This window comes from Anser brachyrhynchus (assembly GCF_964034855.1).
Source record: "Anser brachyrhynchus genome assembly, chromosome: 4".
NCBI classification, from domain to species: Eukaryota; Metazoa; Chordata; class Aves; order Anseriformes; family Anatidae; genus Anser; species Anser brachyrhynchus.
Window position 1 is genome coordinate 77313032 of NC_137698.1, and position 24568 is coordinate 77337599.

The 24568-nt window shown below is 44.1% G+C and overlaps 1 protein-coding gene across 1 annotated transcript in view; it reads right to left on the bottom strand.

Annotated features, from left to right (window-relative positions):
* Positions 1-22856, bottom strand: part of ALMS1 (ALMS1 centrosome and basal body associated protein) — a 72406-nt gene extending 49550 nt beyond the window's left edge. Inside the window, exons 1-3 of the mRNA XM_080592084.1 lie at positions 22736-22856; positions 10858-10992; positions 8314-8509 (exon numbers count right to left, since the gene is read on the bottom strand). Coding sequence (XP_080448210.1) covers positions 8314-8509; positions 10858-10992; positions 22736-22819 — 415 coding nt within the window. The 5' untranslated portion in view covers positions 22820-22856. The remainder of the gene's footprint in view (positions 1-8313; positions 8510-10857; positions 10993-22735) is intronic.
* Positions 22857-24568: the final 1712 nt, after the last annotated feature.

Genomic DNA, 24568 nt, shown 5'->3' on the forward strand with positions numbered 1-24568 from the left:
CATGTATTGATAAAATAAATGTGCATATAGACATACACACACACCATTAAGTCACAATATTTGGCTGATAAATCAATGCTTTGAAGATATATTATATCAACACAAATTTAAGTACCACTCAATATTTGTGCTGAGAAATTCAACCTCGCACTCAAACTGATGAAAAATTATTTACCATTCTCCAAGCAGAGTTATAAACAGGAAATCCTCCCTACACGGGTATGCATCCAGTCAGTCCCTTCAATGGCCGTTCTCGTCCCGGTCCTATCCCAAACCCTGGCCCCCAGAAATCCCCACCTTCTTAGAGAAGAGGCACACAGATGAGGCAGATGTTTGCCGAGCAATAAATATCTCGCAGCAGAGACCACCACTACAGGGCGGCCTGGTCACCTGGCATCGCAGCACGGCAAATGATATCACAGAATCACAGAATTGTAGGGGTTGGAAGGGACCTCCAGAGACCATCGGGTCAAACCCCCTGCCAAAGTAGTTCCCTACAGCAGGCTGCCCAGGTAGGCGTCCAGACGGGCCTTGAATATCTCCAGAGAAGGAGACCCCACAACCTCCCTGGGCAGCCTGTCCCAGGGCTCCGTCACCCTCACCGTGAAGAAGTTCTTTCGCAGGTTGGTGCGGAATTTCCTGGGCTCCATTTTGTGGCCATTGCCCCTTGCCCTATCCCCACAAACCACTGAGAAGAGGTTGGCCAAATCCCTCTGTCTCCCACACCTCAGGTATTTATACACATTGATGAGATCCCCTCTCAGTCTTCTCTTCTCCAGGCTGAACAGACCCAGGTCTCTCAGCCTTTCCTCATAGGGAAGATGCTCCAGGCCCCGTATCATCTTTGTGGCCCTCTGCTGGGCTCTTTCCAGGAGATCCCTGTCTTTTTTGTACCAGAGAGCCCAGAAATATAGATAGATAGATAGATACAGATCTTTATATAGATAAATAGATATAGATCTTGTTATAGAAATAGATCTTTGTATGACCAAAGTCCAGCCATACGTTTCAGGGGACAAAGCACCCTAGCAAATCTAACAGAGTCGAGGGCTACCTTAGAGGATGACTTGGGGTCACGATCAACAAGCCAGGACAGGAGCCCAGAGCATTACTGAACCCAGAATGGCAAGCATGTTTTCTAGATATACAAGGAGAAAAATTGTTGCTAAGTAGTAACAAGGACTGCTCTCGCCTACCTTCTGCTGAAGCTACTGTTGAAATAGCATTTGCAGGTCCTGATAACCGTAACTCAGAAGATACCCCTAAAATAAGAAGATACCACGGGAGGATCAGAGAAAACAGCCAAGTGATCGGAGAAGCACGCCTCACCACAAAAGGCTGTCAGAGCTAGATCTCGTTAGTGTAATAAAAGAGAAGATTACCGGTGACTCAATCACATTTGTATGTATGCATGCAAGACCAGAAATCTGGTAGTTAAGAGGATTTCAGTTCATATATATAAAAAAAAAAATATATATATATATATATATAAAAAAAACAACAATCCAACATAAAACACGGAAGCTATGCAAACCCAGATGATAAGATACTCCGGAGAGCATCGACAAGATCCAACATCGCTGGCGTTCTAGAAGATGTACAAAGTAGTTTAAATAGATCATTAATAGCTTCAACATCTATTTTTTGCTTCAATTCTCTCTTCTCTCCTTCCTCAGCCTCTTATACATCATCCTGAACAAGAGCCTGAAAGTTCTCCACCTCCACCCAAAGCAATGAAAGCAAATCTCAGCAAGGTACAGCCCCAGTCTCCCCACCCCAGCCCAGGAATGCATTTCCCCCTCCTCTTTTTGCACAGGCACCAGAACTTCACTCAGAGGAAGGGTGCTGGTGCTCAGTGCCTGGAGGCAGCACACGAACAACAAAGCCATGCAGGGTGAGAAGAAGGGGAAGAGAAAAGAGGGGGAAGGAGCAGTTGCGATTCAGCACAGTTGCATCCTTGGTGGAAACCCTGTCCTCCAGCTTGCCCCCTGCAGCAACCTGCAGAAACACCCTTATGGAGTGCAATAAATTAATTTTAACTGAGGCTATAAAACTAAAAATATTTTATACAACATAACTCCATCCATGTCAAATGTTCTTTCCCTTCCAGCTCTTTTCTTTTTCTTTTTTTTTTTTAAACCTTTTCTAATCTTTCAGCGCACGAACTCTATTTTTTTCAGTAACTTATTCTAGAGGGAGAAGGATCATTGCTATCATATTTTGGTTGCTTACAATGATCTAGGGGCTCATTACACTCCAGCATAACCTAGGTTTTGCAGGCAGAGAAGCAGGTGCTCGATGCTTAAAGCAGCAAGTGACGTCAGTACAACACACTTCGAGGATCTTGTGTCAAAACAGTAATTCTTCCTGCTGTCGCTCTGAAGGTCAAAAGCTTCCTCACAGTTGAATTCACTGAACAAGCAAAGCTGGGCATGCTACATTATCTTACAGCCTGCTGACAATTCTGAATGCCAGAGTCAAACTGCCATTTGTGGAAGATAAAAAAGGAAGGCAAAACAAAAACAAAACCTTCTTGGCTTTGTCAATCTGTTCCACAATGTAGCAGGAGCAGTTTCAATGCAACTGTCATTGTGATTTTTCTTTCCACCACCAAAAGGTGATTCAAACACCTTCCGAAGAGAGAAAGGAATAAATTAGTATTATAGCTTACGTTGCTCCCTTCCCTCTCAGATCAGGAAATTTAAGCTTATATAAGGAAATGCTGTGGTTACTGGAACACACTCTAGAAAGCAGTAAATAAGATGCCAGAAGTATAGGGAATTCTTAGATCTTTAAGTATCATGTTAGAAAGCCTTATGCTTTCTATTTCATCTTGCATTTAAAAAAACAAACTTTGACAAATAACAGGAAATTTTTCATGATAAAAAGGTTTCTAGTTCTGCAAACTAATGTGGACAAAAAGCTATACAACATACTAAATACACTAACCCTACAATGAGGATGTAGTCAAAGATAAAGCATACCTAACCTATCGTGTCCTTCCACTTCCTAATATCTGACAAACCTGAATTTCCCACATGGCAAAACAAAAAAAAGGGTGTTATTCAGTATTACCTAACTTTAGCCAGACACTGTATGTGTACATTGCAGTGAGATGTTACCTGTAGACCCAAACATGAGAAAGCTAGGAGTGTGTTTTGCTTCATAAAGGAGAACATTTATTCCAAAACATCTCAAAAGTCACTCCAAATCCACAGCAGCCAGCAACTAATTCAGCCATACCAGCTTTTCTGCCTGTGCTGTTATGCCAGAACAGGACCTCATTTCATCTTGCTAACATGATGCTTAGAAAAAGAAGAAGAAAAGCTTATAGCAAAATGGTTTAGCATTCAGTATAGTTAATATATTGCTTTTGGTCTATGTCTTGGCAAAAGTCTAAGTCCAAGACTTACAATAAGCTACCTGAAGTTTCTAAGAAGGAAAAAGATGTGCTTGGTCATTACTTCTATGCGTCTCTATCACACACAGGATTTTTCCTGTTCTTTCAACAGATGTACTACTTCTACCAAAGCTAACTTTGTCCCAGGTTTTGCATTTGCAGGTAGATGTCATCTTCTGTCCTGGTTTTCTTCACAGAAATCTATGTATATTCACCACTGAATTCAAAAAACCCTTAGGAGCCACAAATGTTTATCAGGCTATTCCCAAGGCACTTTCAACTCCATCCCCTTGAGCCAGTTTTTTAACTTCAGAACAAACAACCACAAAGAGCAACACGCACACAAGCAGGTACAGGAACAGCAAATTGCAAGCTGAACTTGCCGTTAACTGGAAGCAACAGAGGCTTATTTTTAAAATATCACAAGCAATCATGCTATTTGCCTATAATTACCTTGTTTGTTTATGAAAAGAACAAAAAAGATGGTGTAGTGAAACCAGCCTTAGAAGCCGCTTTATTCAGCAATTTCAGCTACATCCTGGAAAAGTGAGTCACAAATATAATAACATAACAGGTGGGTAACACTTGATTTTGCAGAGTGATCCTCTAAGGGGTATCAGTACAAAAAGAAACACTTCAAGCTTAGTAACAGCATTGTTAAGAAATGCGTTTCCAAGAAGCGTATGCAAGGATATGCATAAAAGAAGTCCAGGTGGGTGCCATGGAAGTAAAGAAAAAAAGAAAAATAAGTGCTATCAGCATGCAAGAAGTTAACATATTGTAACTTACTGTTACATCATCTAGACCAACAAAGGTTTGCACAGGGAAAATTAAAAGCACAATATTTGATTGGAAATGAGACAAAGCTAACGCTGAAAGTCAGAAGTTAAACTTACAGCACATGATCAAATGTGATGTAAGAACCAGCATTTAAGAGCAGAACTCTACACCTAAATGCAACAAGAGCATTGCAACCGATGGACAACAAGCATGGGTGGGGGACTGCTGAACAGTGGCTGAACACTGTAACTGGGATGAGTAAGGAAACAGAAATGCAATAAACGAAAATAATGCAATAATTAAGTAAGGTAAGCAAGGAAACCATTCTAGCCTGGGTAACGAAACCAAGTATTGATAACACTCTTGGCTAGTTGTGTCTTCCATAGACAGCACAGAAAAGGAAAATAAACCACTTACACAATATTAAAGGTTGGACTAGATGATCTTAGAGGTCTTTTCCAACCTGAATGCTTCGGCGATTCTATATGGGTACAGTTAACTATATACTACCTAGCTCTACCTTTACTTTTTGGTTTTATTAAGTGTGCATATGCAAAAAAAGGAAAAGATAGAATAGTTCCAAGTGGAAAGGACCTACAAAGGTCGAGTCCAACGGTCAGACTTCTTCAGGGCTGACCTAAAAATTAAAACATATCATTGAGTCATTTGGTTAACACTCTTAAACACACACAGGCACAGGCAACCACCACGTCACTGGGACACCTGTTCCAGCATCTAACTACCCTCTCAGTTAAGATGTTTTACCAAACGTTCAGTCTGACCCTCTCCTGGTGCAGCTCTGTGCCATTCCCATGCGTTCTGTCACTATATACCAGTGAGAAAAGATGAGCGCCTCCCTAATTCCCTTCCTCAGGGAGTTGCAGAGAACAAAGAGGTCACCCCTCAACCTCCTTTACTCCAGGCTTAACAAACCCAGTGTCCTCAGCCTCTCCCCACAGGACATGCCTCCCAGGCCTTTCACCAGCTTTGCTGCCCTCCTCTGGACACTTTCAAGGACCTTAACATCCTTTTTATGTTGTGGAGCCCAGAGCTGCACGCAACATTCAAGGCGAGGCTGCATCAACACTGAGCACAGCAGAGGATCACCTCTTTTGACCGCCTGGCTATGCCGTGTTTGATGCACCCCAACACACGCTCTTGGCTGCCAGGCACCCTGCTGGACGTGCTGAGCCCACTGCCGCCAGCACCCCCAGATCCCTTTCTGCAGAGCTGCTCTCCAGCCACTAGTCTCCCAATCTGTACTTACGTCCAGCATCACTCCACCTCAGGCACAGAATTCAACTGTTCTTGTTAAATTTCATGCCATGGTTGATGGCCCAAGGTATAATATACTTTATAAATTGATTGCCACAGCTCAAAGTCAAAAAAAAATGAGCAAATACAAGCAAATAAAAGCAATAAAGAAAAATGGATCCAATCAAGGTTGGCTCCGCTTCCAAGAGAAATTAGTTTCTCTTGTTGGGGGACAGATGTGTGTGCTATTATTAATGGGGATCATTTGAAAAAAAAGTCTTTGTTTCCACCATTTTGAGGATAATTATAAACTACTTCAATAAATCAGTAGTATAGTAGTATCACTTGCATCTTAAGATGCAGAGAATAATGTTGTGGTACTAACAGAAGTTTTCTGTTTCAAAGATGTACTGCTGCCAGTGAACTAAAAAGCATACAACCGGAATGAATTAGAATATTCTGACTCCACATGGATGAAAATCAATGTAAAACGGAATGAATAAAGGCAAAAATTAAATTTTGGAACCTCTCAAATCAATCTAACTAAACCGTGGCAATTAGATGTGAAGGGAAGCAACAGAAACGCTTATCTTTTCTAAAACAGAGGCGTTAAAACTGAAAAATATTTCTGACAGCAATATAAATTGTACCTAAAGGCATGTGTTAGCAATTAGGACCACTACTAGAATATTAAACACTATAAATTATGGTCTATTGCTACAAAAATATCATTTATCTAAACACTCAATGCAGAAAGAAAATAAGTAAATGAACCACCCCATGGTGGTGGAACTAGATGGCCTTTAAGGTCCCTTCCAACCCAAACTATTCTATGATTCCATGAATAAATCTGTGTCTAGGCTGGTGCAAGTTCTAGGCATGGAAACAATACAACCATGTCATCAGATTAGATTAGAAAAAAAACAGAGAAACAGAAAATCTGGATACTTTATGTCAAAAATAAAGATGACTGCCAAATAATAGATGCACGGTCCCACTAGCATTACCAAATGTAATCCATCAGTCACTCAGGATACCTCATGTGAGAGCTCATGGCGTATTAGCAGAGCTAAAAATGCGTTGTGAAAAATGGAGTTATAACAAACGGGTCTGTCCTACAGGAATACAGCCAGAAGAACGCTGTACTTGAATGCAGCAAAAACTACTTCGAATACAGGACGAATCAGCAGTTAATGATTCTCTCACTTAGGATGCTAGAAACAGCTGCATGCATATTCTTTCCCAGTATCCAGCTTGGTGGGGATAACCGAACTCCATGTGTTCTTCATTTACATATCAAGGATGAAATATATGCAGTGTCCAGCCACATCATGCATTAGCTAATCAGAACTATATGGTCTGGAAGATTGCTACACCAGCATTAGTATGGCTGGAAAACAAACTTATTGAACTACAACAAACAGAACAAGAAGCTGAAGTATGAGGAAACACCAAGCCAGAAAGCCTCAAATTATGTCAGAAAACTGACAGCTGTTATAATCAGTTGATGCAAAAACTAAGTATTTACCATCAGCGTATTACTCTGGATGGTCACAGACATTAGCTTTAACACCCTTCAGGTTTTTTCTATTTGAAACTGCATTCTTAATGACAATGCTTGTAATAAAGCAATAAACTGCACGCAGCTTTCGTATCTTCGCTATGATTAACAATACTGAGGAGAATACACCACCTGAAAAAGCACTGCAAGGCCCAAATGACCAATTTAAGACAGATAGTGATTCTTTCCCTTAATGTGTTACAACCCAATAGAGGTATTGTCTGAAGACAGAAATTTAAGGACTTGTAACAAAAACCTTAATGCTGATATGAATGAAGTAAGAATTTGGTTGTGAACACACATGCAAGCACCAGAACAGAAGGCTGTTTAACAGAAGACCCTGTGCCCTGAAAATAGGATGATAACAAGGTTGCAGCATTTCATATACATGGTGCCTTCTCTTGTTAGCCCAAGAGGACAGCAGGATACAGCAGAGCACCACCCCATAACCAGAACTTGATAGTTTTGATAGCTGGTCTGTAACACAGAGGCTAGTGCATCCTAGCTAGACCACCAGGTGAAAAAAAAAAATAAGTTGGTGGTTCTGAGTGCAACAGTGCGAGTGGGTGGACATCAGCTGACTCAGACGTTTTGAAAATTACCATCACCTTCCCCTTCCAGGTAGTCTTTGTTATACTAACTTCCTACATGAGCAAATCCCTTTATCTGGATAGTTTGGGTTGCAGTAGTACAGTACTTCTAGCTAAAATTCTTCAGTTTTTCCTCTTATCTGCAAATGAATACAAATACCAATTAATTAAAGAGCAGCAGCATTTATACAGTACCTCTATAAAGGGCCACTGAAAACTTTTTTAAACTGTATTTGGAGATTGCTTTGTAACAAAAAAAAGCAGAGAAAGGTGGAAGCAGTACACAGTAGCTTGAATATATGAGACGGGTACAAATATGTACACACCAAAGTTTTTGATGCTATCAATTACATCTAGTTTACTGTTTTGAAGTTAACTAAGATTTATGACTAAAACTAACACAGGTTTTAAAGAGAATATCTGATCACCTAAAAAGAACCCCCAAAATTTCTAACTTGAATACAGCTTACTGTTAATTCTCCAGGAAAACAAGACTACAGTTTTACCTGAGAACAAAGATAATCAGTTCACCTATTAAAAGACCCAGGGAAGGCACACAAGCTCTCTATCTCATTTTGAAGATGGGCTTTGACAACAAAATTACACAGAACATATTTTGTGAACACCAGTTCTCACAAGAAGTAGTCAAATCCAAGCTGAGGACTGGTTTGAAAGGAAAAGTAAAATCCTAATCATTTAGCAGATTAAAGATGCCGTGTTGAACATACCCAGCAGTAAGCCACGTGATGTATCTCCAGGATACTGCCTTCTGGATGTTTCTGCTGAAGACAACACTCCTTCCTCCAGCGTAGGGAACTCCGTCAGGTCATTTCTATCACAAGTCAGGCCAAGCTTCGTCTCCGAGGCAGCAGTTAATCGGCTGGCATCCACTTCTGGTGGAAGCTGATACCACGACTCAATTTCCTAAGAACAAGTGGGGAGATTAAACTGTGCATCAAGAAAATTCTAAGACATTTTTTCCAAGGAATTAAAGCCTAGGTTTTGAAATAGTGAAGCCATTGATTCTAGATTGTATTTTCTATACAAATACTCAGTTGTCATTGTTAACGAATCACGATGCACTAATGAACTGCCGAAGTCCACTGTCAGTTCTCACCATGGTCTGAGTTCTCAGTATTCACTACCTGTTCACCAGCCTTCCATCACTTCTCAGAAACTGAGCTCCATCTCCAAATCCTACAAATATAGAAGACTTTTTTCCAAACCAGAATGAAATCTCTCACTTAGAAATGACAACCCCAATGAAGACAAATGCTTCTGCAGGATGCTGGGCCAATACAGTACCTGACACTGTATAGTAAAGGTGGTTCGCATTCTGTAACTGGGGATTAACAAGCAGAGCACTTACCAATTCAACTTTGAAAAGATTCTAGTTATAAAAGTTCTGAGTTCACACAGATAGTGCCTGAGACTTCTAGCCAACCCTTCGTTTTGTTTTTTAACAGAAAAAGACATACAGTTCACGTGCAACTGGAAAGGTGCATCGTCAATTCAAGTAATTCATTAAAGAATTTGCATTGGGATTACTGGGGAAGTAATTAAATGGATAATTTTTAATTATAGAAAAGGTACAGACCTGTCTGGTGTAAAGACTTAAGAATACCAATCACTTAAGGCAACCCATTATCTTGAGCATATATAACGTAATTACATATACATTAATATGAGCAAGAAAGTGTCCTGGTAAATTGGCAGAAGTACACAGAGCACACAGAGTTGTTAAGGCTGGAAAAGCCCTCTGAGCTCATCTGGTCCAACCACCCCCCTACCACCACTGTCACCCACCGAACCACGTCCCCAAGCACCACGTCCAACCCTCCCTTGAACACCCCCAGGACGGTGACACCACCACCTCCCTGTCACCCCGTCCCTACACCTGACCGCTCTTTCTGAGAAGAAATGTCTCCTCATTTCCCACCTGAACCTCCCCTGGCACAACTTGAGGCCATTCCCTCTGGTCCATCACTGGTTACCTGTGAGAAGAGGCCGACCCCCAGCTCCCCACACCTTCCTTTCAGGCAGTTGCAGAGAGCAATGAGGTCTGCCCTGAGCCTCCTCTTCCCCAGACCAAACACCCCCAGTTCCCTCAGCCTCTCCTCACAGGACTTGTGTCCCAGGCCCTTCACCAGCTTCGTAGCCCTTCTCTGGACACGCTCCAGGGCCTCGATGTCCTTCTTGCACTGAGGGGCCCAAAACTGAACACAGCACTCAAGGTGCACCCTCACCAGAGCTGAGTACTGGGCTATGATCGCCTCCCTGCTCCTGCTGGCTACGCTATTCCTGATGCAAGCCAGGATGCTGCTGGCCTTCTTGGCACAAAAATTTGGGCGTTTCTGCATTGGCCGGGAATCGAACCCGGGCCTCCCGCGTGGCAGGCGAGAATTCTACCACTGAACCACCAATGCCAGATGCTCTGCATTTTGCTGTTACAAACCGACCACCTCGCTAAAACTCAGTTGTTACTGAAGTAGCATCCTTGCATAATAGCTGCAGGTTCTTCTGCCTTTTGAAACGCTGCTAAGGTATTAAAAGCTGCTTTTCACATCAGGATTTTACTACAGGAGCTATCATCTTCGCTCAAGATTCTTTATAGTCCATTTGAGAACTCTGAGTTGATGAGAAATTTTGTTTCCAAAAAACTGTGATCTTATGCAGTTCTTGGAGTACTGAAATATTTAGCAGCGTATCCATTAGATAGAACTACTGCATCGCAATGCAAGTACAATTTTCCTTAATCAAATCAAGAACATGTCACTAAAACTAGGGACTAGAAGTAGTCACACTTTACGTGAACTGAAGCATGGCTCTCTGCTAACAGGCAAATCCAGTATTTTGAGGCGGACTGATCTGACAACTTAGAAGGAGTAGCAGGATCGGGATTATAGTGAATTGCAAACTGGATACACATCACTGCTGCGATGCAGAAAACATTATACTGGAAAATTTGTGTAAGTTAATAACCAGAAAACAGAGGTCACCCCCCTCTCCTCAGCACAGGTATGTTCTCAGCTGAACTACTGGTGACTCGGTTTTGAACACTGTATATGTAGAAAAGGTTTGTAACACCTGGATCACGGCTAGACAACTTGACAGATTTTACAACAGTCCTGTAGTTCTGCAGTTCCAACATACAGAAATACCGAACTTTACGGGGGGTAGGCCTGAATTATACAGGTAAAGCCCTTTGTGTTATTTTAAGTCACATAATTAACCTTCAACTGCAACAAAAAAAAAAAGCACAAGGCAAGTACCTGGTTAATGGCAGTTCTCTGACGTATCGCTTCTCCTAGGGAGATGCCGCTGGTAGCCGATGCCTGGGTCTCGCTGCTGCTCTGGCTTAGCGATTCCTCCTTCCAACGACGATGCGGTGGAGTTGTTGCAATAGGCTGAAAGAAACAACGTGCATTTTTAAAGCAGAAAATTTCTGGGTATTTCAACATGCATACATACCTAAGTAAACTGACAATTAAATATACAAAATAGCCAGGACATCTGTAATGCTGGAAGTTAGGCATCCACCCCAGTGGATTTGGCCAGCGAACAAAATTCCATGCAGAGTCCCAACAGAGCGTAATTTTTTGCACATTAGCCCCTTGTTTTTGAGGGCCAGAGACTTACTTCTCATTCCCATCCTACGTACATGCAGCTCTGAGTAAATCACAAAACACTAAACTCAACTGTCTAGATCAAAATCATTCTGACATTTGTCCTGTCTCTTTTATTAACAGCAGACTTCTTTTTATAGTCTTTTGTTATTTTTATATTATTTTTGTTAAAAACAGAAGGCTTTTAATTTATATCAGTGTTACCAACTCAATTTAAGTTGTTTTAACTCAATTTTTAAAGGCAATTTATGTAAATACCTTAAAGCAACTACAAGATGATCTCTATATTACAGTTTAGCACTACCTGACTCTGAGGACATGAACTGAAGTTAAATTGGACTTCTGCCTAGAAAAGCAGCTGTGACATGTTTCCCTCGACGTAGCAGAGGAATCTATTCTGCAGTCAGAAACAAATTTCTCTCCCAGAGCATCCCATGCCTGCCACCCCAGCGACTCTAACAGCCTTCCTCAGCCAGGCCCAAGCACAATCGTATACAAGTGTGAAGACAGACACGTTTGCAACTCCCAGATTCAGCCAAAAGAAAAGTGTTCCAAGGAAAGCAGATTATTAGCTTAAAAATAAATAAATAAATAAAATCTGGAGACTAGCACTGGTGAATATCGGGTAAGGTTATTAATGCAGCAATCTGACGTGAAGTCCCAACCAGAAGGGCTTGCAGCTCTCCTACCCCTTTAATACACCTCCCTGCCCTCATACTCTTCCTCACGCCAACTCTGGTTCCAATTTAACTTACTAATAACAAATATTTTACAAATTTTTTAAAGCTCAGCCACCCTTGGAGGTGTATTTAGTGAAGAACGCTGCAGCCAGAGCGAGCTGGGCAGGAGGATGATGAGGGCCCATCACCCGGGCAGGGGATGAAGGGCTGAAGTAGGCAGGCACACGCTGAGAAAAGGACAGGGCTGCCGAGAAGCAAAGGATTTCCTGGAAGCCCTCCCTCTACACACCTAACTGGAGTACTGTTGGATCTAAACCTTCAGTTGCAAAGCCCTTCGGTGACTTTTTCTTTCGTTATGTATTTCTGACAAAGTGGTCTAACATTCATTCGCCAATTCCCATTCAGCAGCACAGATCTACAGCAGCACAGATCTACATTTGACCGAGTACCTTCTGCAGCCTGAAAAGCAAGCCAGAGTTTTCACGGAATATGAATGTCTTTACGGGAAGAGATCAGATGCAAACATAGCAAAAAAAATACTGAAAATTCAGTATTTAAGACTGCTTTCTTTAGCCAGGGATAATACCGACTAAATCACCTAAATTTACACCTGAATTCTGTTTAATTCTTCTTACGCACAAAAAGCCGGCAAGGAAATGAGTAAAAGTTTTTAAAACTTTTCTTTTTTATGTGACTGCTTGAACTTAAAAAAGGTGAGACAACTTTTTACTACAGAATCTCAGCTGAAGATGATTTCTCACGCAAAGCACACCAACACTTTCGGTCCATCCACAAAAAATAAACCAGGCTGGGTTGTCACCTACAGGCGTTTGGGCCTTCCCTCTAAATCCCAATTACCAGGCATCCAAACTTCCAGGGAACGGCACATTTCCACCCCTACCAAGTCTGGGAAGGCACAGAGCTGAACCTCTCCTGCCTCTAAAGTGTTTGCTCCGGGGACCTTTTAATTTTTTTAATTATTTTTTTTTATTTTTATTTTTCCTTTAAAATACATCGCTTGCTCAAATGCACGCGTTTAAACTAAAGAACATCTCTGGGGCAACGCCTCTGCATCTTTTCCAGATGCAGCTACACAAACCTCAACTCCATGCAGCAATCTCACAATTTTTAGCTTTTGGAAGGAGGACAGTTGCCAAAATTCGGCACCATTCTTCCACGCAGCAGCACCACCAAACCCAAAAACATGCAGCTTTCCTTTGCCCGGAGCAGCCGTGGGTGTGCAGCGTGGCACTGACAGCCCACAGCCACGTGGAGCACCCCTTGCTTCTGGGTAGGTCAGCACCCCAAAATTACCTGGAACAGCAAGAAAATTTTTGTCTGCGTTTAAACAAGCTTTAGCACTCAACGGAGAGATGTTGATTCTTGTTGACGAGGACTTGCCTTCCACGTCACTGCACCTTTAATGAAGATCTAAGCGAAAAAAGAAGCTTCTCTTGAAAGCGTCGCTGCAATGCTGATGAAGCTCCCCACCCTCAGAGACAACAGCTCTAAAATTAGAGATGACAGGAGCTCCGTGATCCACACGGACGGAACCAAGCCTCAGCCCGGCAGAAACCACTAGGTGAAGCAGTGGTCATAGTCTTTTGTGCAGCCTTACCCACGCCGAGCAGGGCAGCACTTTTAGCCCCGAGGAGCTTGCCCTGCTGTCCTGGGGACACAGGCAGGGAGGAGCAGCTCTCCTACGCTTCTCCAAATTAATTCCCTGCACAAAAAGAAGAAAGGCTTTGCCTGGGCTTTGTGTCAAGACTAAAGGTAATAATTGTAGCCTGTATGCATATATTCAATCGCTGCATATATTCAATCGCTGTTGCATTCCCCTAGTTTTTATTGTTCGCTCTACACAAGTCATTAAAAGAAGTGGCACTGAAGTGTACGTGACAACAGCTCCGAATGCTAAATATTCCAGGAGCTATTTGGTAAATTAATTAAGGCCTGCTATTGAAAATTTGATTCTGCATCCTCAACAAAGGGCGACTTTATTAATCTAGCTGGAAATTAATAGCGTTAGGTAGGGGCCCCATACTGCGCTTAGAAAACTAATTCCCCCCAAAATAGGTACTGATTTTATTTAGCTGTGCTCCGCGTGGCTAATTGAGTGAGGGCTCCAGAGGACAGCAGAACGCACGAGCAATGACCGCATTCGAGATGCACACAACGAACAAAAGACTAAACGCCTGAACTGTGCCTGTTATTCTTCACGCTCCTCTTTAAAGTAACCTTCTTTAGCCTATGGTGAGCAAACCCTCTCCAAATCCTTTCGTTGTTTGTATACCTGCCAGCCACTTACATTAAAATCCTCTCTCTGTGCTCCAGCAGTTGCACTGCAGACTTCCCACAAACATGCCACAGGAACCACTTCACACGAGGAGAATCCTTCACCTCCCGAAGCCCACTGATTAACTTGCTTACAAAGATTTTTAAAAAAAAAATTGTTTTTTTTAAAGTTGTCTGACAACCTAAAGAAAACATGACAATTTCATTAAATCTTACAGACAGAATCTGAATTTAACCCTTCTTCTTTATACTTTCAGCGCACACAGAGTGATGTATTTTGGTCACCGTGCCACAAGACAAATAACACTCAAAATATGTGAAAGCACTAACGAGTTATGATGCATTTAGGACAAACAGCAATATTCTAGAAGATCCCATGCACGATTACACCCAGAACTACTTAGGTTCAAACACTCACCCAGGAGAGCAAGGAGCCACAGCAGCACCGCTATTGCTAAAAGTACCTACATACACAGTGCAAAGACCCAAAGCTGTATCACAAATATTGATTCTTGGCGCTAATTAGAATGCATGTGATAAACATTTATCCTGCTTTTACCAGGCACGGAGACCTTAACGTATACAACACCACCACAAATCAATGCCAGAGCTGAGCCCGGAGTAGCGTGGTATGACCACAACGCTGCACACATCTCCTGTGATGCTCTGCGCCTTCCTCTGTCCTTGCCTGCCTCTTACCAGAGAGTCCAAAAGAGAAGCACTTACTGTATCACAAGCCCAGGAGGTTAAAGCATGAAATGAGAAGGTGAAATAAGACAAAACTTTTTGTATCGCAATTAAATAACGATGCCCCTTGATAACATGCTGTATTACAACGGGAACTGCTGTCACTGTCACGGTGACACCATAGGATCAACATGAAAAGCACTCTGCACAGTGGCTACAGGGAAGGGATATTTGCAGTCCATTTCTGTGAAACATGAGTATTTTGCATTATGCACCTCCCTGATCCAAACAAGCAAAGTACGTTTTTTGTTTAGCCAAAAAGAAATTAAAAAATGACAAAAAAAAATCCAGAAACACTCGCTGTTGGTCCCCCACTCTACCAGTGCCCAGTTCTCATTTCCAGCTGTTTGACACCACTTCTTATCAAAACGCCCATAAATCATTGATCTTTCTGCAAAACTACCAGGGGCTGGGACGGAAGAGGATTTGAATGTGAGGAAAAAAATGAAGCAGGACCACTGGGAAAGGAATATAAATAGTCAGGAGTTCTCCACTGAAACACGCTCTTCAGAAAACATCAATAGCATGACACCTAAGGTACCCCATGTGAAACAAACAGTTATTGTCAGTAACTGATGGATGTGTCCTGGAAGGCAAAACCCTGGAAAATCAGCCACCCAACAAGTCAAAAGCTCTACAAATCAAGGAGCAATCCTACTGTCCTAGCCTCAGGCTGCCCACCTGGCAGATGCTCACTGAAGCCATTTATCAGTTTTATCCATACATTTATCCATTCCACCGCTGCTATTTAAATAGTTCAGCTGCGTATCTCCAAAAGAATCACATCCATCAAGAGCTATTGGGGTCTCACAAACCGTTAGTTACTCTGACACAAACAAGTCAGAGTTTTTCTGGGAAGATTTCATGAATTCGCACCTTTAAAACTTCCCTCAAAAAAAGAAAAAGCAGTTTTTACACAACTGCATACATCCACAGCCAAACATTTCCAAATTTTACGCTCTAAAACCAGAGAGAATCACAAGCCAATCATGCTCGAGGTACCGAAGCACCAGGACCCCCAAGGAAAGCTTCCTCAACCCAAGTACTTCTCACGCTGCGGGATTTTTTTTTCCTGGTACCTCCCGACCCGATTTGTCTTCGCCCAGCAAACGCCCCAGCTCAGGGCTGGAGACCCACAGGCTTACCAGCGGGAGGTTCTCGTTCCTGCGTGCGTAAAGCTGTGCCACGTGTTTAGCATCGCTCTTTAGAGCCTGACGTGACATTAGCAGAGCTCCGCGAGGGAAATAATCTCTCCTTTTCAAAGCCAGCCAAGTCACTCGGACCTCGTGCGTTAGCAGCTGGAGGGAAGCAAAGGGAACGTGCAAACGGCACTTTCTGTTTCATTATTTTGGTTTTAATCCTCATAGCAAAGAGCAATATTAAAGGAACGGTACAATGGAACAGATCTGCCAGATATTAGCACTGTGTGTACCAGGGCACATAACGAAGCAGTTGCAAGCGAAAAAAAAAAAAAATAAGTCGGGATTGAGTAAATTAGTATAATCATCTCGGAGGGCTTCCACATCGCTAAATTCAAATGAAGAAAATGTAACCAGGTTTTTCTTCCTGCAATCCAAAAGTTAGCTTGTGCTGCTAAACACATAATGAGAAGGAAAGACGAAAATAAAGCTTACCAACCCCAGCCACCCCCACGCCCCACAGTGCCATTGACTTGCATGGCAGGAACAGCTCCTGCTTGGCATGCTTAACTGACGCCACGCTTTGTGGAAAGAAACGGGAAGGTTCCTCTGTTTTGGACCACTGGAAGTTTGAATATCCAGACTCGTGCCTGCTTACTTTATTCTGACCCACTGATCACCAAAAATACCCCAGTAGAAATATCCTACAACAGACCACAGCACAACAAAGATCTGAAGAGGCGTAGGAAACAGAACGCCCTAGATGAGCAATTTGAAGAAACGGATCTTCCCCAAACATCAGAAACACACTGTAACTTCTTCAAAATACTTTATTTCATCTCATTACTGCCTCCTAAAAATCAACGATACATGGCCAGGTTAATTCAGGATTAATCTGTGTGTCAGTTTCCTTACCCAGCTGAACATGCAGCTGCAAAGTCGTCAACCCAGCAAGAGCGGGCAGCAAGGTTCGGGAGCAGCTCTTCCAGCATCAGCAAGTGTCTGCACCAAATTAAGGTGAACATACAACAGTGCTAGAGACAGAAACCACTCTGAACTTGCCCTTGTTACATTTCAAACTGTTAAATTCAGGACCTCCCTTCAGTTTTTCAGGAACATTCCTCATTTTGACGCCATCTTCCAGAGCACTTGCCACTTTCCCCAGCATAGCTTTAGCTACTTATTTTCAAGGACTTGCCATCCACTGATCGTGCAATTAATTCATCAATGAAAATACTGAATAGGAATGAGCCAGGAAAAACATCAAGAACTGCAGTTGAAATGCCTTCCAAATGTGGTGCGTACTTCCTTAGCTTACCCCAAGATCGCAAACCCCACTGACAAGACACAGTCATAACACCATCACTTCTAGATCACTCACCCTTTCAAAGACTAATTCAACGGGTTTGAAATTGTTTCTCGACAAAAGTCACACTTGGACATTTTCTTAACTCATTTCCATTAGTTACAAACAGTTTGTTCTGAATTCTTGCCTTTTTGTGCTTTTATCACCTGCTGCTCGTGGTGAAACAAGCAAACAACACACAAACACAATTAATGAATAATTGGACAAGCAACATTTCATATTTCAGACAAACATGAATTCGACCATCTGTATACACAACTGTTTTTTGATTCAGATGCAGAAAAATCCCCACCCTCGAAACCCCAGGCACGTGTGCTGAATAACTGCACCCAGAGCATCTACGACTGAAATCCTTTCGCTGGAGGTTTCTTCACTGCTGCAAAACTTGCGCTGTGTACTAAGAGATCCTTGTTCACATTCATCCATTAGTTTACGTTCACGTTTTATTTGGGAAGAGCCATAAAGGCTCTAAGTTGTCACAGATCATACCTGATTCTAGCTTTCCACAGCTTTTTCCCTCGCCTGGGGAGCCTCAGGGAGGGAGGTGTGAGCACAGCACCAGACCCAGCCATGCCCGAGGATTAAAAAAATCAGTTTTGCTAGGACACGAAGAACACAGGGCACGCTGTGTCACGCCTGCCCTGCTCCTTCCACGGTGTAGTTATCAGCTGGTAACGGACAGTCAAAGAAAAGCAAAGCAGCTGCCATGCAAAAGCACTTCAAGGGCTGCACGCAGAGGCAGAACTCCGTGAATGCTACAGGAACACGGCTATTCCAGCGTAACCCAACAATTTGTCGTGGCTTTACAGTCCGTATCAAACCTGCTTCGTGTGTCAGAATACTAAGCATAAAGCAGTCTCGCTCCTCATTCAAATGCAGAATAGGTTTTTACATCAGAGTTGTTCTTGGCCAGAAGCCCGGTACCACAAGCTGTATGAAAATTGCCAGCGTTTCCGCGCAGCTACTGAAATCAACAGCAAGATTCCCACCGTCTGCAAATGAGCCAGTACTAGAGGTTCATCTGTGAGCATACCTGTAAGTAATGCGGATTTCGAGAACAGGATTCGAAGAATGTAACAATGATTTGGTGTTGTCAGGTGTGATAAGGTACAGCCAAAACAGTTTGCGTTAGTTTCCTTGATAAGGACTGGTATGCCAGCAGTGCTTCTCAGGCCCATGCCATTCCCTTCTGGCCTGAAGGCAACGTCAACCAGCACACATCTCCAACGCAAGGCAAAACTCACAACACAGTGAGCTGTCAGGGTGTGCCAAATGTGTTCCAGGGAGATAATCTGTGTATTTACACAATAGGCACTGACATTGCAACGGCTGCTAGCACAACACTGTGAATCTTTTAAAAATAATAGTTCACAGGCAAGGTTATAACATCTTTATGGATTGTCCCAAAAGGACAGGGGCAACATTAGTCAATTTCTGCCTATTTTTTGCCCAGTTTCCTACAAAAGTAAGGCTTCCAAGGCTGACAGCACGTGCTCTGTTCCCTGTTACACCTCAACCATGCACACTGTAAGGCACTCAAAGCTGATTGCTGTAAAGCACCTTGACGCCTGAAGCAGCAGCTTTGTGTCATCAAAGCATAGCTGAGGTTGCAAGGGACCTCTGGACATCACTGGGTCCATCCTCCTGCTGAAAGCAGCACGGACTTCAAGGCCAGATCTGGACACAGTCAAGTGAACCCAGCCTCCTCTGCCCCTCCTCACGCACCACATGCTCCAGCCCCAACTGTCCTGGAGGCCTCCAGGGAACTCGGGTGGCTCTGTTCACCTCTCCTGCGGTGGCAAAAAAGGTGACAGGACCTGGTGTGGCCAAGAAGAGGGAACACACAGGTGCCTCCAGCTGCTACTTACGCTTTACTTACTCTTTAACAGAGCCCAGCAAGCGGCAGGCCTGCATCACTGCTGAGAGCACACCGCCAGCCCCTGTTCACCTTGCTGTCCACCAGGTCCTCAGGTTCCTCTTTGAAGGATCTCCAGTATGGGGATTTTCCTTCTCAGCGAGAAAGACTCCTCATTTTTCATTCCTAAAAAACTCATGAGATTCCTCTTGGACTATTCCCCCAGCTCAGCCAGGTCCCCAGAATGGCATCCACGTCCTCCAGCACATCATGCACTCCTCCAACTTGCTGTCATCCACAAGCTCGATGTGAGTGTGCTCACCCCATCCACCTAGGTCATCAGTGGTGACATTACACAGCACCAGGCCAGGGACTGGCCCGAGGAACACCACCAGTTGGGGTCTGAAGAGCTAGCCAAGCTAACCGGTTAGTTGTTCCCCAGGTTCCCCCTTCCTGCCCTTCTTGCGAGAGGGTAGCATCACCCTTTTTGCAGATATCGCAGACATCTCCCAGTCATCGCAGCTCTTCAGAGACGACAGAGGCCAGTTTGTGCCATCAGCACCCACCCATCCCCATGGGCTTAGAGCCGGCTGGTTCCCCCAAGGGGTCACTGTCATGAGCCGCCCCTGCCCCAAGCACTGCCTCTCGCCCACAAGCCCTTTGACCAGGCACTGAAGCTAAAGAAGATTTACGTGAAACTAGGATGTTATCCCACTTCTTTGGCACTGAACATGGACCGCCCTATTAATTCAGAACTAATTAATTTTGGATTTACAGTTGCAAGAACACACCGAGTTCCTGACATCTGTTAACACCACTACAGCCTCTTCAGCAATCTAACAGCGAATAATTAGAATGAACTTTCCTCCAAGCATCAAGCTCTTCTACATTTTGTCTTTATTTGAATTAAATAGAGTTTAAGCATCTACCCAAGATTTCAGAACTGCTTGTTTCTCGTACAGTAGTTAATCCATCTTAGCGCCATTCCTGTGAAAAAAAAATCCCTTAATTGCTTACTATCCAAATTTTAACTCCGACGTGAACACTTAACAGTGTTCCTGAACGCTTTTCAGTAATGAGGTCAACAACTTCTTTATACTCACTGCTTTGCATCAGTAAAAATGCCACGCATATCTCTGAGTTTTAGATTTTTGTGTAGATGATGCTTTCAAGAGCTGTAACCTGTATTCCATCATCTGTCATCTGAGCTTTAAGAAAATGCTCGTTCCTTTATCGCTTCCATACTAAATTACCATTGAAGTAAAAGGCACCATGTCAGATGTACCCTAATATGATGTTTCTACTTCAGTTAAAAAAGCAAAAAATAAGTATTTCTGACAATCAATGATGGACTTTACAGACCGCAGGCACTAACACACAGTGCGTAAGAGCAAGAACCACAACCTCGATCCTACTGGATCTCAGTTGCAATACGTATGTTTAACTAAACTGAGGATAAAAACTTTGCTTAAATCATCCTCACAATCAAAAACAAACTAAAACCAAACTGTTTTCACTGTTAAAACAATAGCATAAACAGTAAAGAGTAGCGCTATGTTGGTGACAGAATTTTCTCTCATTCTTACAGTCCAATGCCAGCAGTTCCGTAACATCTTTAAATTAGCATAAACTGGCACTTCAGCAGGAAGATACAGTCCCAGTTTCTCTTCAGCAAGCAAAAACTTGGGGTAAGAGTTGTCTACATGTTTCTTAAGGCAGTTTTGAATGCAGTTAACAGCCCACTGCCTAACTGCATTGATTTTTGTCTATCAGAACAGACAGCACTGACAAGAAGCAACCAGAACACAGCAGCACATTACTTCTTTTGGTGTAGACTTCCTGATTTGTATGCCACTCACGAAATCACAGCCCTAGGAATTACACCTTACAATCATGGGTCTTCAACATTAGTCTCTCTTTGTCACTTGACAGTATAGATAAAATAATCTCTTGCAACAAAAACGTGCAATAAAGGTGTAAGAGCAACCGTGCTGGGACAACCAGAAGATCCGGCTGCCCTCCTGCCTACCTGCACCTGCATCCCCTGGACCCAAAACAGAGGTAGCGTTCTGGTAACAGGCTTGGCTCGGCTCCATCTGGTATTCCCAGGCCTGAGCTCTGGTTGTCAGAGCAGCAATCAAACCTCAGAGCTAAACACACGCAGAGAAGGAAGCACTGGCCACCGTGAAACAACAAAACATGAAACCCAAAACGGATCAAACCGAACTGAGCTATGATGAATACCATGAAGACAAAATAAGAAGCAGGAGGCAAGTTCACTGGTCTGTACCATCACATACAACCGAGTACCACAAATTTAACTATGAGACTTGTCCGTCTGTAAATCAGCATGCAGATGAACTTCATTGCTAATAAAATATATACAAAAACACACCATCGCACAAAAAACTTCTCTTCGGTTGTTTCCTGAAAACACACGGTGAAGGTCCTTCACCAAAAGGCTTTCAGACACCAAATTAAGACCACACCATCTGAACCCCTGTGTTCACGTGTTTGTTGGCGCTGGACTTGCTTTGGATGTGCCACACTTACTCATAGGACCGCCTCCACTCTTTATTTTAGTTTCTATTAGTTTTTGTGATAGGATGGGAAGCTGTACCAATCCGTGGTTCTTCCCAAGGCACGCTGACGGTTGGACCAGGTGATCTTGGAGGTCTTTTCCAACCTTAACGATTCGGTCTGCAAAAATCGCTCTGACACCTACCACGGGTTGTCACTTGGTGGTGGCACCTCGGGGGTCCTTCAGAGCTCCAGGGTGAAGCTCTGGAGCGATCACCGTGAGATCCTTGCAGCTTTACGTTTGTGTTGAGCTTTTATACCTTTCCTAGTACACGTATCGGGACGTGACACCCACGAACATCTCCAGCCCCAAGCACCCAGCGTCAGCTGCCCCAGCACCCAGCACAAAGCTGCCTCCCAACAGCCTGGGAAGCCGGGGACACGTGCAGGTGCCGCAAGCCCTTTCTGCTTCTGCAAAGCACCGAGCAGACAGCGGGACGGGGAACCGCAGGCGCCACAAACGTGCAACACCACAGGCAGCTTCCCAAAGCTCCCACGAGGTGCAAGTTTAGGAAGATGCCGCTGGAGACGGTGGGACACGGCGGATCTCCAAAGCTCCCCCCTCGCACCCAGTGCTGCGGCACAAACACAGCAAAGTCCCCGAGCCCCCCTCCTCCAAGGGCAGCAGGGGAGAAGGATCAGGCCCCCCACAGCCCTCTAAGCCCAGGGGGAGGAGGAGAGGTGCCCTGCGGGGGCCGTGTCCCCCACCCCCTCTGCGGGGCACGGCGAGCAGCCAGCCGCCCCCAGACCACCCCCGTCCCTCGCGGAGCACCACAAACACCACCGAAACCAGCCCAAATCCCCCCCCAGACCCCTTCTTCCCCTTCCCCACACCCCCCTACAGCCCGGTGCGGGTACTCACGGGGACCCTCTGCTCCTCCTCCTCCTCATCTTCCTCCTCCTCCTGCTGCCTCCGCTCTTCCTCCCGGCGCGGCCCCGCCGCCATGGCCGCCCCCCCCCCCTTAGCCCCGTCGCTAGGGACTCGCCCCCCCCTCCCCTCCCCGCGCATGCGCGGCCGGCGGCGGTGACCGTTGGGAGGGCGCCATGGCGGTGCCCGGATGGGGGGGGGGGGAAATGGGGGGAGTTGTGTCATGGCCGCCGTCGGGCCTGGGTGTCACTGAGCACCATCCCCTGTCGCTCCTGCCCTCCCTTGGGGTGGCACGGAGGAAAGCAGAGCCTCACGTTTCACCTAACGCAGCCACAGTGCTGTCGCTGCCGGTGCCCAGCGTGATACGTGATGTTTCTGCTGCTTTAGTAAAGGAGGAATGTCCCCACAAAAGCAGGGTGCTGTGCTTGCTCGGCTTACCCTTCCTCTAAAGCATCAGGAGCAGCAAAAGCTGCGGGTCACTGAGGTGACACAGCGCTGACAAAACTTCCTTCAGCGCCATGGAGGAGTCTGGGGGTCGCTGGCTGAAGCTTGGCAACCCTGCGTGCCACAGGCGATCCACGCGCAGAGCTCGATTTAATCTTCATAAACTTACCGAGCTCCTTCTCGAAAGCAATTAAGCTTTTCTGGTGATGGGATAGGCAATACATCCAGCCGTCCGTTTGGATATAGATTCAGACTGTCCACCTCGCTGCGTATTAGACAATAAATAACTGTGCCAGTTTTTGTTCCCTGCTAAGCAGAGGGAAGCTGAGATAGGCTGAAAAAATAAAGGCGCTCCCGTGACACTTTCTGTCTCCCAAGTTATTTATTCTCCTCACAGCAGTTATCTGCCACGTATCCAGTGTTACATCTCCCAAAGGGCAGTATATGCTCGTTTTTGTCTCTGTTGATTCTGCAGCCAATTGGGCATTATTTTTCAGTACTGGATAAATCAGAGCAGTCAAATACATCAAGGAAAACATTCCTTAAAAGAATTAAAATGCTGACAAGAAAATGCAGCTTTATATCCGAACCCATCGCCTAATACAAATGAAATTAAATTTGCTGCTCTCAGCCCATCCTAGTCCTTGCTTATGCACATCCCCAAAATCATCGCCTAGTAATTTACAAGTGAAAACTAAGAAAAAAAAATCGTATAAGGGTGTGTGCCTGGGAAAACTGAATGAGGAAGATAAGAGGCAGCAACAAAAAAGTAAATACCTCTGCAGGAAGCAGACTCCGTTCTTGCTTTTACTGCGAAATACAAGGAATAGCCTGTTTGATTTCAGTGCCATTTTTCCCTAATTACAGTGGTACAGGGGGGAGCAGAATTTAGCCCGTACGTTGTAGTGCTAATAACAGTTCCAAATGTCATCTGTGAGAAAGCTTGCCATTTGCTTTTCTCAGCTGCAAATGACTGAAGGGCTTCTCTTGTCATACAATACAGAAATTCTGTCATACCCTTTATTTTTAGAAGAGCAATTCACAGGCAGAGAGGGGAGGAGGAAGGGTTTTCTGAATGTTTATCACTTACACATCATACAGGAAGCTGTTCAAATTCTTTATTAATTTTCTAACAATGTTCAGAGACTTACTCAGTCTGAGATGTAATATGCTAAAATCCTTTTCAATAAAATGTCACTTGAAATGAAAATCAGAGAGGAATTAAAAACAGGCCATCACTGTGGAAGATTATTAGAGAGCCAGGCCTGACCAGCCCTGCCTGGTTTGTCTTTCCCCAAAACTACGTAAATTCCAAGGGCTTTTAAAGGTGAAATGTATTAAAACACAGCAATTAAATAATGTGCTATTTCCAAAGCAGAATAT